This window comes from Pyrus communis, chromosome 10 (assembly GCF_963583255.1).
Source record: "Pyrus communis chromosome 10, drPyrComm1.1, whole genome shotgun sequence".
Lineage (NCBI taxonomy): Eukaryota > Viridiplantae > Streptophyta > Magnoliopsida > Rosales > Rosaceae > Pyrus > Pyrus communis.
Window position 1 is genome coordinate 10,900,534 of NC_084812.1, and position 17,921 is coordinate 10,918,454.

At 36.1% G+C, this 17,921-nt stretch overlaps 2 protein-coding genes across 2 annotated transcripts; one reads left to right on the top strand and one right to left on the bottom strand.

The window, feature by feature from the left end:
• The first annotated feature begins 7,045 nt into the window (after window positions 1-7,045).
• Window positions 7,046-9,100, top strand: LOC137747655 (uncharacterized). Its single transcript, XM_068487796.1, has 4 exons — window positions 7,046-7,752; window positions 7,971-8,340; window positions 8,427-8,508; window positions 8,595-9,100. The coding sequence occupies exons 1-4, from the start codon at window positions 7,236-7,238 to the stop codon at window positions 8,799-8,801; spliced, it is 1,176 nt and encodes a 391-aa protein (XP_068343897.1). The 5' UTR covers window positions 7,046-7,235; the 3' UTR covers window positions 8,802-9,100.
• Window positions 9,101-9,503: 403 nt separating this feature from the next.
• LOC137747656 (heterogeneous nuclear ribonucleoprotein 1-like) lies at window positions 9,504-13,418 on the bottom strand. Its single transcript, XM_068487798.1, has 14 exons — window positions 13,240-13,418; window positions 12,930-13,061; window positions 12,724-12,813; window positions 12,435-12,500; window positions 12,197-12,262; window positions 11,934-12,019; window positions 11,772-11,817; window positions 11,517-11,571; window positions 10,931-11,007; window positions 10,653-10,797; window positions 10,412-10,539; window positions 10,201-10,305; window positions 9,981-10,121; window positions 9,504-9,848 (listed from the first exon to the last, which is right to left on the bottom strand). The coding sequence occupies exons 2-14, from the start codon at window positions 12,945-12,947 to the stop codon at window positions 9,774-9,776; spliced, it is 1,098 nt and encodes a 365-aa protein (XP_068343899.1). The 5' UTR covers window positions 12,948-13,061; window positions 13,240-13,418; the 3' UTR covers window positions 9,504-9,773.
• Window positions 13,419-17,921: the final 4,503 nt, after the last annotated feature.

Genomic DNA, 17,921 nt, shown 5'->3' on the forward strand with positions numbered 1-17,921 from the left:
TTGATTTTTATATTTAACTAACACTTTCAATTTATAGGATCAAAAGAAAATAATAGCAAAAACACCTTTACATAATAGCACGGTATACATATATTTATATGCTTCTCCAAATTCCTATTTGATTATAGGATTGGTCCACGGGTTACTGCTGTTCTTTATAAAGTTTCCCCAGATTCATGCCATAAGATTATTAAAAGATATTCTTGATTAAAACAGAATGGTTATACAACCTATTAATAATCCTCAAATTCCACTAATTAATCCAACACGGTGGTGTTGCCGTGTACATGCAATTATGTGCAGGAAACGTTATGCAGATTTCATGGAGGTTTGGCGTGATGGTGTTGCCAAGTGCAGTCACAATTTGGATGTAAGATCAAAACCGCAATTCATGAAAATTTTATATAATCAAACTTCAAACTTAATAGGTCTTAATTATATAACCAGTGGCTCTAATACCAACTGTAAGCTTTATAAGGTTATACAATTAAAATACAAACGAATAAATGACTGACCTGATTCCAATGGCAGCCATGGAAGTCAAACACAAAAGTAGCAGAGCACACCAACACCAGGATCTTCTATAAACTCCTAGCCCAATACAACTACTGTATGGGAAGTATTATGTTTTGTTATTTAGGGTTTATAGGGACCAGTGTTTTATATATGCTAAAAGTTAGGGTTTCCATCCATAAAGGAAACCTAAACTTACTTTATTAGCCTTCAAGTCAATAGTCATAATCATATTCAATTAAGGATTCCATCAATCTTATTTCCAATATAAGACACCTGATACATGATTGATATTTTTAAGATCACAACCAACATTATTCTCCAATATTACATTCCTATTACATGTAGTAGACCACTTAAAGGTTAATTTATATTGGATAAATCCAACACCTTCTCGATAGGCATGGAAGTCAAATTCCAGCCTAAAAGCAGAAGGAAAACCTAACATCTACGCATGCATGTATGGCATCTTGAATCACCACACCACTTAACTCACTTCCATGTACGTATATAAATCCACAACGATAGAGATAAATAAAGCAAAATGATTTCCTTATTCATTGGGCATATATCATCATATACCCTTAAATATTCATGACTAAATCGTATATTGTGCAATATGGGATGGCGTTACCGAGACTAAATCACGGTTTATCAGTGGGTTGACCTAAATCAACTCGTTTTTTAGTAGGTGCTTAATATATTGGCTCAATAAAACCCCAACCCATTAAGCCTCGACTTGAAATCTGTATTTTTTCATGACGTTTTGTGTCAGGTTACAAATCGTACATGAAATTGTCATGTCTACACTAAACCAAGAATTTTTGAATATTGATCCCATAATTTGTCACAATATGGAATAATAGTCCTTTTGAGCAATTCTGTTAGAATTCCTTACCTTTTTTGTCCTTTAAACCCAATTTATTTTGGATGAATATTCTAACAATGTTATTCAAAATGAGTATTACTACATATTGTGACAAGTTTAGGAGTCTATACTCAAATTAAAAACTTTGATTTTTTTATTTTGTCAAACGATAGATTTTATTAAATTAGCAATCAACGAATTTGAACTCACGCCATCATGCAAATACTCAACGTTTTTCTATCACTATAATAAAATGCCACTTGTAAATTAAAAACTTTGATTCAAAGTACCGAAACTTCAATTGACAAAAATGCACGGATAAACGCTTGAGTTTTCTCTAGTCATCAATCAAAATTGACCTTAGACCTCACTGGCCCATCCTAACATGACTAACTGCAGCTCGTATTTGGATGGGGGTTGCCCACATGACTACCGAGATGCCTGGTGTCTGAATCACCACCGACCTGCCAGCAATCAAAAACCGCCAAAAAATGAAATATAATATATATATATATATGAGCAGACCTTTTATGTATAGGGATTCTTATTTTTTTTGCAAAAAATGGGGATTAGGTATAGAGTCCACTCTACATCGAACTTCAGCGATTCAAATCGTCTATTTTGTAAATCTCGATTCATAGATTATCCTTACAACAATTCAATTTAATCTGAAATCATTTGCCTATTTAGTTATCAAGATAAAATTTCATTGTTTCTTATGTAACAAAGTATTCGTTAATTTTTTTGAACCCAATTAGATATCTTAAATATTTCTAATTTGGCTAATATTTTGTAAAGATGATCTATGAAGTGCAACTTGAAAAATAGACGGTTTATATCGTTAAAGTTCGATGTGATGTGAACCCTACAACTAATCCCTATTTTTTTAACTAATCCCCATTTTTATTATAAAAAAAAAATAGAATCTCATCCCTTAAAGGCTTCCTACACACGAGACTACTGTTCTTAGAGATTTATCTTATCATATCGTTAATATAGAACGTTAATATAGAATACATAAATAAATCATTTTTACTACTGGTAACAGAAGTATTTTATGTTCTCGATAAATTTTTCTTTTATGGTACGTATTACTAAGTGATTTAGAAAATAAACAATTTAGACTTTGCATATAGAAATCTAATAAATTATCCAACGGTTAAATCTTAAATAAAATTTGTATGGAACGTAGCATTGTAACCAGACCATTTTCTTGCAAAAGAACTTTCCTTAATATCTCTACTTGTACAAATAGTAGGAATTTGATGGACGTCAATCACTCAATAAGATAGGGAACGGTGGAAAACAATTAAAATTTTAAAAATGTTATAAAAGGGTTAAAGTTTGAGAGAATAACCTTTTTAATAGTAGGTGCAAGGTAGATGTAAAATGCCACACTAAAACTATAGCACAGGCAGATAACAAATAAAAGCAGAGAAAATAGATGATGTTACTGATATTTTTCTCTCGTTCACTTCTTCTTATCTTTTCTGTTACATGCGGAGTGCTCTATTTATAGAGCAACTCCAAACTGATGCAGTTAATGCATCTTGAAATTTATAACGCGTCCTCTGACATTACAATTCATTTTCCACTTTCACTTTGCATGGGCATTGAAAACTTTGCCCATGCAGAAGACTTTCACAAATGAAACTGTGGGCATTCATTGCCCATGAGACATTTCAACACTCCCCCTTGGATGCCCACATATCAACATGAGTTGCCTCGTTAAAACCTTACTTGGAAAAACCCAGTGGGAAAAAACCATAGCGAAGGAAAAAGAGTACAACTTTTCCTGGATCGTTGATATAGTGTCAAGTATGCTTATGTTGCCTCGTTAAAACCTTGATAGGAAAAACCCAATGGGAAAAATCCTAATCGAAGGAAAAAGAGTACAACAAGCATGTATCAGGGATGCTCCCCCTGATATGTATCTCCCCTTGATTCCGCATTCTCCAAATTTAGCTGTTTGGTAAGTCGACGTAATCCGATGCCTTGCACTAACTTCTGAAATGTGCACTTTGGTAGAGATTTGGTGAACAAGTCTGCCAGATTTTCATTTGAACGGATTTGTCTAACTTTAATAACTTTAGCCTTCTGAAGCTCATGTGCACTGAAAAACTTTGGAGATATGTGTTTAGTCTTATAGCCCTTGATGAATCCTTCCTTCATTTGGGCAACACAGGCTGCATTATCTTCATGGATGACAGTTGGATTGTCTGTCTTCGAAGTTAGACCACATGAATTCCGGATATGATGGATCATTGATCTTAACCAAGAACATTCACGACTTGCTTCATGCAAAGCAAGTATTTCTGAATGATTTGAAGATGTAGCAACTAATGTTTGCTTGGATGAGCGCCATGAGATTGCTGTATCTCTATTCTTAAACACATATCCAGTTTGTGAGCGGGCTTTATGCGGATCAGAGAGGAAACCAGCATCTGCATATCCAACAAGGACCTGGTCATCTGTGGAGTTCTTTGAGTAGAAGAGACCCATGTCTGTTGTCCCACAAAGGTATCGCAATACATCTTTGATACCCTTCCAATGGCGAATTGTTGGAGCAAAGCTATACCTTGCTAACAAATTAACTGAAAAAGCTATATCTGATCTAGTGCATTGTGCTAAATACAACAAAGCACCTACTGCACTCAGATATGATACTTCTGGACCAAGGACCAGCTCATCATCTTCTTTTGGACGAAATGGATCTTTCTTAATGTCCAAAGAACGAACGACCATTGGCGTGCTTAGTGGATAAGCCTTGTCCATACCAAATCGCTTCAAAAATTTTTCAATGTAAGCTGATTGGTGGACCAAAATTCCACTAGCACAATGCTCGATCTGCAGACCGAGACAATATTTTGTTTTCCCAAGGTCTTTCATTTCAAATTCGCTTTTCAGATATTCAGCAGTTTTATTGAGCTCTTCAGGAGTCCCAACTAGATTCATATCATCAACATATACTGTCACTATAGCGAATCCAGAATTGGATTTCTTAATGAACACATAAGGGCAAATAACATTGTTGATATACCCTTCTTTGATCAAATACTCACTGAGACGATTATACCACATTCGTCCAGATTGCTTCAGACCATACAATGATCGCCTCAATTTGATCAAGAGCATACCTCGTGGTTTATTACTTGTTTCAGGCAGCTTAAGTCCTTCTGGGACTTTCATATAGATGTCAGTATCTAATTCTCCATATAGATACGCAGTGATGACATCCATAAGTCGCATGTTAAGTCTTTCTGAAACCACTAAACTTATTAAGTAACGGAACGTAATTGCGTCCATTACAGGAGAGTATGTCTCCTCATAATCAATTCCAGGTCTTTGAGAAAAACCTTGTGCAACGAGTCGTGCTTTGTATCTTGCGATCTCGTTTTTCTCATTGCGTTTCTTTGTGAATACCCATTTGTAACCCACGGGGTTTACACTAGGCGGGGTTTGGACTACTGGTCCAAAAACATTCCGTTTTTCCAAGGAATTTAATTCTGCCTGGATTGCATCTTTCCACTTAGGCCAATCCTGTTTCTGTTTGCATTCATCAACAGAGCGGTGCTCAATATCATCACTTAAGATGATTTCAGTGACTACTGTAAATGCAAACATATCATCAATGATTATTTCATTCCGATCCCACAATTCATTTGTACATGCATAATTTATGGAGATTTCTTTGCTTTCATGTACTTCTGTCTCTTCAGGGACAGATGTCTCATCAAGGACATTTTCTTTTTCTGGAAGTCCAGAATTATGAATTGTGGATGTATCATTCATTTTCTTTTCCTGAATGACTTCATTTGGATTCAGTTGTGCCATCGACTTTCTCTTTCGAGGGGCTGAATCTTTTGAACCTGGGGGTCTACCACGCTTCAGGCGTGCACTAGATGAATCATTTGCTGCCACTTTATTTTGTCCAATAGGGACATCAATTCTTGCAGGTGCATTTGCAGCTGGTATATGTGATTTTGTCACTTTCATAGCATCATTAAATGCATCTGGTATTTGATTGGCAATGCTTTGAAGATGAACGATCCTTCTCACTTCATTTTCACATTGAATGCTGTGAGGATCAAAATGAGACAAGGTGGGAATAACCCATGTCAGCTCTTTCCGTTCTTCTGGAACAGTCTTTTCTCTGCCTAACGACGGGAAAATTGTCTCATCAAAGTGACAATCAGCAAAACGAGCTGTAAACATATCATCTGTCAAGGGTTCCAAATATCTAATGATAAATGGTGAATCTAAACCCACGTAAATTCCCAGTCTACGCTGAAGTCCCATTTTAGTGCGTTGCGGCGGTGCAATAGGCACATAAACAGCACAACCAAAAACTCGTAAATGGGAAATGTTTGGCTGATGTCCAAACACGAGTTGTACTGAAAAGTATTGATGGTTGGCTATAGGTCTCAATCGAACCAATGATGCAGCATGTAAGATGGCATGTCCCCATGTAGAGACTGGCAATTTGGTTTTCATAAGCAGAGTGCGAGCTATTAACTGAAGCCGCTTGATCAATGCTTCTGCTAAACCATTTTGAGTATGGACATGAGGAACAGGGTGTTCAAATATGTAGGGTAGGGTGGACGATTATACCGCTCCACCTAAAAATTGCAGTAAAATTAAATCTGCAGTCCAAGATAGGCGATGATACCGCACCGTCTTGGATCGCAGTAAGAATAAATTTGTAGTTCAAGATGAGCGATTGTACCGCACCATCTTGGATTGCAGTAGAATTAACATAAATAAATACTGGGTTAGTAATCAATCTCTACACCAAACAAGTAATCAAAGATGTATGTAACCGTTAGTTGGAGAACTAAGAGCAGGCATGGAGCAAACAAGTCGTCGCGAGGGTACACGGCGCAGTTGAGGCAGAGGAAGAAGATGAACAGTAAAAACCTTAAAGGAAACATTTTTTTCTTTCTTTCGTTCGTTCGGCGAAGAGAGATGAGAGAATAATTATATTTAGAGACTCGTGCTGATAACGTGTTATAAAAGGGTTAAAGTTTGAGAGAATAACCTTTTTAATGGTAGGTGCAAGGTAGATGTAAAATGCCACACTAAAACTATAGCACAGGTAGATAACAAATAAAAGCAGAGAAAATAGATGATGTTACTGATATTTTTCTCTCGTTCACTTCTTCTTATCTTTTTTGTTACATGCGGAGTGCTCTATTTATAGAACAACTCCAAACTGATGCAGTTAATGCATCTTGAAATTTATAACGCGTCCTCTGACATTACAATTCATTTTCCACTTTCACTTTGCATGGGCATTGAAAACTTTGCCCATGCAGAAGACTTTCACAAATGAAACTGTGGGCATTCATTGCCCATGAGACATTTCAACAAAAAACGATTATAATGACCTACCTGTTGGGACAGAGATTGCAAAGAAATAGTGAGCCATCAAAGCATGCAACAATGCCCTTGATTGGGACAAACGATACCATGCCTTTAATGCTGTTGTCTACTTCCCTACTGTCCAAGTCTTTGATTTGATTCACAACTTTGGCAGCTATACGTGGAATTTCATGAGTGAACTTTTGAGTGGTCCAAATCCAATGAAATTGAAGTAGCCACCGCGCCAAAAATGCCAAAACTACAGCTGTGTCAACATGTTCTTTGCTGCAACTGCAAATGAAGAAAGCACATTGAGCAAAACTTTATATGCATTTTTTCATTTAATGCAAGCGATATTGAGTAAGGGGGGAATTGAACTCAAAGCCTCTGAGTGTAGGGAGTGCGTATGCCTTTAACCAACCAAGTTACAAGCGTCTTGCAACAAATATCATATGCTTAATCAAGCTTACAACTTGAGAATATATTTTGTAACATGAATAGAGGTTCTGTTTCTCATGATTTGGGTTTATTTCCAACCCTAGGAGTATCCGATTGTCGCGGTAATGGAATTGGAGGCCAAAAGGGTTGGAGCTCGGAGCGTGTGCCGTTGCCGACAAGCAGTGGACAGAGGCATATCGTCAATGGGAACACTTCTTTGATGGGGTTGAGTAGTGGTGGGAGGACTATGCCTTCAAAATGGGAGGACGCTGAGAGGTGGATATGCAGCCCCGTGATCAGATATGGGGAGAGCAACAAGAGCTCACACTCTCAGGATCAGCAGAGGAGGCCTAAGTCCAAGAGTGGTCCAATTGTGCCTCCTTCTGGGGTTGTACACTACTCGAACTATTCGCCTGCAAATCCGGCATTTGATGCTGGCATTGCGAGAAATTTCATGATCGGTTCACCATTCTCAAAGGGAATTTTGGCTGCTGATAGTGTCTCTCTTCTCTATGGTGGGAGTGGAGGAACGGGAAGATCAAGTAGTGTGCTTGGATTGTCTGAATTGCAAAGTGAGTTCTTTCCCATCTTCAATCGCACCATGTTTCGTGTGAGATATTGTCTATGTTATGTTGTCAAACTATCAATTTTGGTATCAGATATTTAATCGAAATTTCAAGGGGTTCGGGGTTTTGGTGTCTAATTTTGTTGCTAGTTCCATTCTTAATTTTCTCGAGCTGTGTCGAATACTGAATGATTCATAGCTAAAATCAACATGTAAAATATGCAGATGAGAAACTGGATACAAAAAAGTCTGCGGAGCCGGGAATTCCTCGAGCTGTTTCGCAACGAGACATGGCAACCCAAATAAGCCCGAAGGGCCGCCTCCACTCACCACCACCTCCTAATAGGAGGTCATCATTTGCTTCATCATCTCCGAATCTCATTTCCATTGTGGAGCAGCAGCACGACCATTTTGCCAAATTGGAGGTCAGGGAAGTGCGGGTAGACAATGGAACCAATGTTACTAAGGGGTCTAGAACTAGAGGACGTGGAAGCAACACGAAAGGACCCCCGGATGTTTATGATTTCGACAGAATTGCTATCGAAAATCAAGCTTCATCTTTTGATGCTGCAGATGCAGCTATGAACATTTCAAGGTAATTCCCGAAATTTGTAATCGTAACCATTGAATTGTTGACGAAACATGGATCACAGAGCCAAATCTTTCTGACCATGTATGCAGGTGGCAAAGAGAGGAAGCCAAGATCACTGCATGGGAAAACTTGCAAAAGGCAAAAGCTGAAGCAGCATTAAGAAAACTTGAGGTTTCTCTTTCTTGCAAAATGCTTAACATAAATATTTGTCTATGTATGTTGTAGCCATTAGTAACTACAAAGTTGGTTTGTTGCAGATGAAATTGGAAAAGAAGAGATCGTCGATGATGGATAAGATCACGAAGAAGTTGAGAAATGCACAAGTTAAAGCTCACAAAATGAGAAGCTCAGTGCCAACGAAAGACAACGGGCAAGCTCCCAAAACTTCCGAGAAGGCTCGTCCCTTTGGTAAAAATGTCCGGATGGGTTCCCTACGCAGTTGCTTCACCTGTGATGCTTCCTAATTCTTTTGTGCTCTTAGTTGGCCTTTTACCATGTCATTTTGGTTGTGCGCATAATGCATTGCATTCCCAATGAGCAGTCTATCTTTGCCCGTGGGTGTACGTTGAAGGCTTCTATAGTAAAACTCATTCGAGAGGGTTTGATGGTCTTAAGAGTGGTTCGGGTGGGGAGTTCCCTTAGGAATAAAGACGACGAATAGAATGAAATTCATGTTCATGCTAACAGCGGATCCAATACCAAAAAAGGACTTCCTACTCAGGAAGTGTAGAAAGCACTTGAGATTAATGATAAATCATCAACATCACCAATGCGCTCTCAATTAGGTAGCCAGACAAGTCATGAGCAATGAATGTTATTGGCTCAATTCATTCAACCTTCACTTTCCTCTCGCTCGGCTCGCATCGACTCACTTTACCACAGCGGCGGCGACAACGGAGCACTAAATCGGCCAAAAACAAACCCTCTCCTCGCACTCAATCTCAATCCTCATATCGCTTTTACGAATTTTCAGCTGTTTTCAAGTATTAAACAGTCAGGGTTTCAGTGACCAAAGACCGGCGACCTGACTCTGGTTGAACACCAATTCCTGCGAACTGACTCTGGTTGAACATCGATTCATACAAATGAACAAAACCAATCATACGAACGACATTACCAAATTAAACGAAGGAAAATGGCAAACGGACCTACTCTATAAACATAACTGAACAAAATAAAAACCCCGAATTTGCAATTATCCATATATAACCCGGGTAATGAGTCAACAAACATAGAAATTGCTACAAAAAGGAACCACGATCCCAGTTCCTGGACTCGCCAGCATGCTAATATGACAGATTTGGCCATTCCTACTCGCCTATATCTTCACTGGATCATAGAAACCAAACTATTTCAAAAGTCCGACAAGAACATTATTGGGGGCGTCAACTAAGGATGCGATCCTTAATCTACCAAATTTCCCGAGCCATATCTCCCTAGTATGGCCTGTACCTCCAGTTTGCTCTTGATGGTCTCACAACGCCGACTCCACTACCAATTCCGTAACCCCACTGCAAAATTTAGAGATGCAGTATGTTAGTAAAGGTCTATTGCAGGACACCAATTGTCACCCATATAATCATTATCTTTTGAACTCTACTCTGCCATGTGTACATCTTACTGAACATATAAAATATACTCACATCATCAAAATCCAGACTTCCATACATCCTGCCATAGGAGCGCATAGGACCACCATAGCCGGCAAAGGGATCTACATTATTCATCATAAAATTTCCACTCATACCAGCATCCTCGGGAGGTGTGGCTGTATCTATTGCAACCTACAGTACAACGTATTAAGTTCCATCTTAATGAAACATAAGTGAACAGGTACAATGAAACTTCGCTTCCTTCTACTACCTGCTGGCCACAAATCTCATGAGACCTTCGTGATACACGTTCGGCTACACCATCTTCCCCAAAAGTTACAAAACCAAATCCTCTATGCCCGGTTCTTTTGGGGTCCTACATAATTGAGTATTTGCACATTTTCAGGTTCCAATATCAAGAATACAGTTAGTTAATTACAAAATATATGATATCTTTAATTACAAAATATATGATATCTTACCCTTGGAACATAGACATCTACTATACGACCAAATCTCCCAAAATACTGGCGGAGATCATCAGAGGTTGCTTCCTGAGGAAGCCTGCCAACAAAGATCTTTTTGCCTAGTCCTCTAGAAGATTCCCCTCCTATTGCAACATAAGATTTTTTTTTTAGTTGTAATTTCTTAGTAGTCACATAAAGTGCAATTTAATATTCTTCACATGAAATGCATTGTGTTGTAACTTGTAATGGTACTTACTTGGAAAAGCTGGTCCAGGTACAGGATGGTCATACAAAGTAGGAGCCCCGAGGGCTGCATATCTAGTTGCTGCTGAGATGTAAGCATTATATGCACCATAGCCACCCTGTTGTGCCATTCTTCCAACTGGTCTGAAGTCTTCTTCCTGAAAACAAGAAATTATGTATCTTGATTCTTGAATTAGTGATATCTTTACAACCAATCTTTAAACTTCAAAAGGAATTAGTGCTATAAATTCAAAAAACGAAGGAGTACAGATTGTCAAAGCTGTAACTTGCCTTGGGTGTAGCTCGATCAACAACTACATTGGAACCGCCTAATTCATGAGTATCAACCATCAAAGTTTCCACGGAATCTGCAACAAAGAACATTTGTTTGTCCAGTACTTTTCCTCAAAACTATAATGATATCAACCACAAAGGAATATATCATACAATCAGCTCCCAGATCACCTATCCTAATGAAGCTAACTCATTATATCCAATTCCTATTTTGGATAATGATAAACTAACCACTTCTTACAAGACTTAATGGAAAAACAAAACATGACATCAACATGTAAAAAATTTCAGATGTAAATGCCAGTGAAAAGAACATATAAAGTAATCAAACGTGCTAGAGGAAAACATCTTTTCTTCCATAGTTCCATGCAACAAAATGCCACTGACCTTTAATTCTCCCCCATCTCACGGTCTCACCACACACGTTTCCCACATCATCACAAATAAATTTATGTCCATTGCAAGCTCAAGTAAAGGCAAACTACTAACTTAATGTTTCCACCAAAGGACTTCAATTCAAATGGAAAACGGAAACTGACATTAGGCATGATGCAAGACACGAGAACATATGAGATGGTCTGACCTGCATTTTCAAATGTTATAAACCCAATTCCACGATGTGCTTTTGAGCCTTGATCCTGAAAAAACACATTGTGACAATCATAGGATACTAGGTCCAACCCAGCAATAATTTGAAAGGTAAATGTGTTTTGGTGGGTACGTGCACAGACATATATATGCATATTTACAAGACTTGGAAGGATATGTACTGAAACATTAACACACACAAAATTACAACATCTAATATAATGTGAGTTTCAAGAGCTCGATAGAGAACCTTTGGCATGTATAAATCCATTATTTCACCATATTTCTCAAAATGACTGCAAAAGAAATTCAAAGAAACATCAGGTTAATTCCACATCATAACTCACAAAATAGTATACAAAGAAGTCAACAACGATAGCTAACATATTGCAACAATAATAGATTTAAGTACCTTCTAAAGTTTGCTTCTGTCACAGATTGTGGGATCCTTGCAACAAATATCCTGGTAACTTTTCTTGCAGGTGCTCTCATCTCCTCCTGTAAATAAAAATAAAAATAAAAATAAAAATAAAAAGAAAAAAAGATTGTCGGCAATACAGCCCACAAAACTTGTTATGTTAAAGAAACACAATACACATGGACGACAATTATGATTAACCAAAATAAAAATTTGAGAACAGTATTAAAGCAATGCTTGTTATGAATTTATATCACCTTTGGAGTAGCTATTTTAACTTCCAGCATTCGATTGCCAAGAAAGTGCTCACTTGATGCTGCATTCTATAGCAAAAAGGATGTAAGGTATTAGAAATCTGATACTGACTGTTGATCTTAATTCTTAAGATTCTTAAGACATTTACGTTTCCTAACTAAGTGATCATGCAATATTGCAACCATTGAAAACATTTAGCCGGTACAAACAGGACCCTTATAAAATTCTAATCCAACTCACCTTCGCATCTTCAGCAGATACAAATGTTGCATATCCAAATCCACGAGACCGACCAGTTGACCGATCCTAATAAATATGGAAACAAATACAGTAACAAATGCTTTTAAGGTTAGAGAGAAACGAAATGTTACACGAAATTTGCGCAACACTCACCTTCCAAACCAAGCGGCGACAAAACTAACTTACAAAATTAATTCAAGTAGTAAAGCACAAGAGGAACACAGATAAATAAATTTTGAAAAGGAACAACAGCATTAGCGAAGCAAAAAGGGTTGGGTGATTGGCAAACCTTCATGACAATGCAATCCTCCAATTCCCCAAATTTGACCATATACTCTCTCAGCCCTTCCGTATCGATATCCCACGGAATGCCCAAAACCTGAATTACGATCACAGACAACCCAATTCAAATAAATTCCATCAACCCATTAATAAATATGCAAAATTTAATACATAGGCCAAAAAAAAAAAATTCAAATAAATAAAACAACTTACCACGAGCTTACGGTCCATGAAGTAATTGGAGAAGGGAGCTCAAAAGGGGGCAAAGAAACCCTAAAATTGAAAAAAGAGAGCTTTTTGTTCTTCTAAGCACTCTCTCTCTAACAAATCTATCACACTCGCTCCCTGCACATGATAAGCACACCTCTTTCTCACACACAATCGGCATAAACCAAATCAAACGCACCATTTTGGAATTCGACATTTTTTCTTTCTGTTTTCTTCAATTTACGAAAATTGGGATTCAATTAGAGAAAAACTGAAATTTAGGGCATGAAATCTGTTCGTTTACGCGCTCACTAACCTTGTGCAATCTCAATCCATCAATCAATTTCTGGGATTTTCAAAACCCTAGACACCTGACCTGACCAACCTCTCGCGCTCTCTCTCCTCTCTCTCCCGTGCGCGTTCTCTCGCTCGGTCGCTCGCTCGCGCCACCCAGACCTTGAAGCAAACAATATACACAATTGGGCCGAGTTTGATCTCCGGTCCTTGTCCTTTTAAAATCAGTTTGTGTTTTTGTCGTGGTGTTGCTGGTGTGGATAGAGAGCAGGGATCCAGTGGGTGAACCACCACGGTAGTCTAAACTCTAAAGTAGGGGGTGGGCATGAGTTGGTTTGGATCAGTTTTGGGCCAAAATCGAATCCAAACTGACACAGTCGGTTGGGCCAAAATCGCAAGTTAAGAGAAACATTTGGCTCTTCAAGGATTAAGAGGAAACTTCTCCTTAAAATATTTCATGGTTTTTTCATAGAATTTTTATTTATGATCAGAACCGTTCAATATTATAAATTTTTCTGTAAAGATCATTTCTAAAAAAATAAAAAAATAAAAAACAATTACATGCAACTAAAATCGTTTAGTCATCGAACTGTATAAAGACAAATTGAGTATTTGGTAAAAACATTATAAACGATCTATCTATTTGTTATAGTTGATTATCTAAATGATCTTAGTTTTAAATGATTTTTTTTTCAGAGATAATTTTTATAGAATGATTTATAATATAAACGATTAATTATAAGTACTAAGTTATCTGAATAGGCTGATAAGTATTTTGAGAAAGAACTCTTCGTGATATTTGAGAAATAGCCTATTATAGCCAATATATCTTGCTAAAACACATCAATAAACTTCATATCATGCATGCAAGCTAGAATCGAGAATTAACTTTGATATGACAATGTGATGAACTTTGAAAGTACAAAAGTAAGTACAATTCATCCTTTATTTTTAAAGATTTTTTTAGCTCAAATTGTCCTTGATGTTGGGATAAGATCTTATTTTAATCATTGAGATTTAAAATTGATAGAATAAATTTCTGAGTTTGTCAACTATCAATCATTTTTAATTTTTTTTATGAAAAATCTCCTCTAAATTGATGGTATTTTTGTCTAATCAACCTTTCAAATTTTTTTTTTTTAATTTACCAAAATGATTAACAGTGGACAACTTAGGAACCAATTTTATTGATTTTCAATGTGAAAGATAAAGGAAGGAGTTATATCAACTTCAATAACTATTTAGGCTAAAAAAAAACTTTTTTAAACCTAAAGAATCTTTTAACATAATTGTTTTCTTAAAAAGAGCTTTTCACAAACTATAAAGCTATTTGGACAATCAAAATTGACAGATACACTCTCTAATAGTGCAGAAACATACTAGTGTGAGCTTTACATGTATTAGAAATTGTGACAGTAAGTGTATCAATTTTGTATCCAGATAGCATACCCTCATAGATAATGGATGGTTGTTATATCCATATGTGACACATACATTGTTAATACCCAAGGAGAATTTTACTTTTTGTGAGTTTTTTTTAGTTAAGACTTAAAGAGTATTCACTGTTCATTTAAAGTCTTAATTTAAATCTCCTTTAGGCAATGGTAGTTAAGAGTATTAAAGAAAAAAGAAAAAAAACAGAAACCGATCAAGCAAACGTCTTGAACAATAGCCCATGAACAGAGAATGTGTATTATACGCATACACATATGAGACATTCGGGGCCGACAGTAATCTCTATCGGCCTTTTCGCTCTTTTTTCTTCCGTGTTTTTATGATTTGGTTGTTGTCATTTACAGCTATCTGGCAAACGACTATTGTTCAGAATTAAAATTGGTTTTGTTTTTCTTTTTGTTTGTGCATAAGGATACAAGAGCTCCACGTTTGTTGGAACAAAAGCTACTGCTGCTGGTGATATTTTAGAGTTCAGCTTGTACAGCTGAAGTTGCCATAACAAGCTGTACAAGACTCTTTATTGTTCTGGACACTTGATATATTTTATATTATTGAAAAGGATTTAAGGGATTTAGCTTAAAAGGTGAAGAAGTTGAAATGGAAGTTTCTGCAGTCTATTCGGACTCAAAATAAAAATTAAGGTAAAGTACAAAAAACTACCTTAAATATTGGTGTTACGATATTTTTATATCTCATCTTTTAAAATTGACAATGTCATATCTTATCTTACGAATTTGTGCCAATGTTATACCTTCCGTTAGCCTGCCGTTAATTTGTCAATTAAATGCTGACGTGGTTTGATCCAGACCCCACTTTCTATTAAAAAATTAATAAAATATTAAAAAAAAAAAGAATTTAATATTTTTAAATATTAAAATAATAAAGAAAAGATAAAAACCAAAAAAAAAAAAAAAAAAACAAAACAAAACCTTTTGTGTATTTTTTTGCATCAGACAAGGGGAAGAAGAGGAAAGAAGATGAAGATGAGAAGAGAGAGGGCGCGGGGTGGGGGGTGGTGTGAAGGGACAATTTTTTTTTTTTTTTTCCTTTTTTTGGGTTGGAGTAGGTAGGAAGAAGAGGAAGAGAGATGAACATGGGGGAGAAGAGAGAGGGCGCGCAGAGAGGGAAGTTTTGTTTGGTTTTTTTTTATTTTTTATTTTTTATTTTTTATTTTTTTTATTATAACTTTTCTTTATTATTTTAATATTTAAAAAATATTAAATGATTTTTTTTAGTTTTTAATAATATTTTATTAAATTTTTTAATAGAAAGTGGGTCTCGAATCAAGCCACGTCAGCATTTAACTAAGAAATTAACAGAAAAACTGACGGAGGTATGACATTGACACAAATTCGTAAGATGAGGTATGCCATTGTCATTTTAAAAAGATGAGGTATGAAAGTGTCGTGAGACCAATAGTTGAGGTAGTTTTTTGTACTTTACCCTAAAAATTAGGGTCATTTTGGTTCCAAGCCCTAATCAATCTAATTGTTAGATTGAAACCTTATTTGTTTAAATATTTTCATCGAGGTTCTTAGCATCATTTAAGAGATTTAACTCATGCATTCATGCATTTAATTAATGTCCCACAAATTATGAAATTTAAACAAATTTAAATAATATTTTTATAATATAATAAATACTTAAAAATCAATTTTAGAGTAATATTGTTCTTTACAAAAATTATAGCAAAAAATAATGTACCCACATAATTATTAACATATTTTGAAAAATAACTATTGATATATTTTAAAACATAAAATAAATACATATAATTAGCATGGGTACATTTAGCAAAATGAAAAATGGGTACAATTACAAATAAAAGTCTAAAAAATATGGGCACAAAAAAAAATATATATATATATATATATGGGTACAAATTAAAACTGAAAAGAAAATTAGTACAAATTAAAAGAAGGGTTGCAAATTAAAAATGGGTACAAACTAAAAATAAAAATATATAATAAAAAATTTAGCCATAATTATAAATATACCAAATGTAACGTTTCTAACACTCATTGAATATATTTAAAAAAAAAATTATTATTGAAATAATTAATGACGTTTATTAAAATTTAAGGACATTGAATAAAAATTGAAAAGGAATAAGGTTTTAATCAATGGAGTAGAAAAAATAGGGATGAGAACTCAAAATTTTCCTAAACATTAAGTACTACTTAGTACTAAGATTCTTGGGACTGTAGCAATTGACTCAGCTGGTTCTGCCATGCCTCCTACCAAAACTAGATACCTTAATAGGGTTTATACTAATTCTACCTTAATTAAGGACACTTGAAACAACTCTTTGAGACTTGCAACACCAACCTTGCCATTGCCCTAGTGTTTCCCCTACTTAAGGGTGCATTTAGGACGTGGGATGGGACGGAACGGAGTGGGACGAGGTGTTCCGTCCCACGTTTGGTGCACCTAAAACGGGTGGAACACGCTATTCCATGGGACAAATTTTGGGTGATTTTTCGTTCCGCCCCCCTGGAACGGCTTGTTCCACCTCCGTGGAACACAAATTTTTAACATTTTAAGACAAATATATCCCTTGTCTTTTTCAAAAATTGCACCATCTAAATCATTCAACAAACTCTAAAACTATTCTTCTCTCTGCCGCTATCTTCATTCTTCCTCATCCTCTGCATCTCCCCTTCGCAACCTTCTCTGTGAACTTCAACTCTGCATCTCTGTTCCAAGTTTTATTGGTAGCCTCTCGGTCTCTCTTTCTTTGTGTTGCTTCGATTTGCAACTTAAAAAAAAAAAAAATTGCTTCCTAATTGTTTCGATTTCATTAACACCCAATTCCTAATTATGATGACTTTCTTTGTATTTTGTAGTGCTTCGATTTATTTGTATTCTTTTCTGATTTGCTTGTTTCAATTGCTTGGTATTTTACAGTTCTTTGATCTGCCCAATACAGCATCTGCAACCAAAGATCCATCTCTGTTTACCTGCTTCCACTCCCCCTATTGAGCAGTACTGCATTTAGAGGTATCTGCCTATCTAGATTCATTATTTCAGTGTTAAAGTTGTCGATTTTTATCTACTGAAATTTGTAAATCTGATGCCTTAGGCATTCATGTGAAAAACCTATATCATAAAATCAATCAAAAACATAAATTTCAGAAGGAAAAAAAGGGAGAGAAAATGAGAAAAATTACCCAGAAAGTTGCGCATGTCGGCGAACAGACGGTGTTTAGGGGAGTGAGGAACCTTGGGAGTGACCAGTATTAACAAAAC

What these genes read in the sequence shown, in the direction of transcription:
- LOC137747656 (XM_068487798.1), bottom strand. An exon ending in ATGAGATTTGTGGCCAGCAG is followed by an intron (nt 10,122 to 10,200) that starts GTAGTAGAAGGA and finishes GTTGTACTGTAG; the next exon opens with GTTGCAATAGATACAGCCAC. An exon ending in GAAGTCTGGATTTTGATGAT is followed by an intron (nt 9,849 to 9,980) that starts GTGAGTATATTT and finishes TAAATTTTGCAG; the next exon opens with TGGGGTTACGGAATTGGTAG.
- LOC137747655 (XM_068487796.1), top strand. Translation starts at nt 7,236, where the DNA reads ATGAATAGAGGTTCTGTTTCTCATGATTTGGGTTTATTTCCAACCCTA. An exon ending in TGGATTGTCTGAATTGCAAA is followed by an intron (nt 7,753 to 7,970) that starts GTGAGTTCTTTC and finishes TAAAATATGCAG; the next exon opens with ATGAGAAACTGGATACAAAA. An exon ending in GCAGCTATGAACATTTCAAG is followed by an intron (nt 8,341 to 8,426) that starts GTAATTCCCGAA and finishes CCATGTATGCAG; the next exon opens with GTGGCAAAGAGAGGAAGCCA.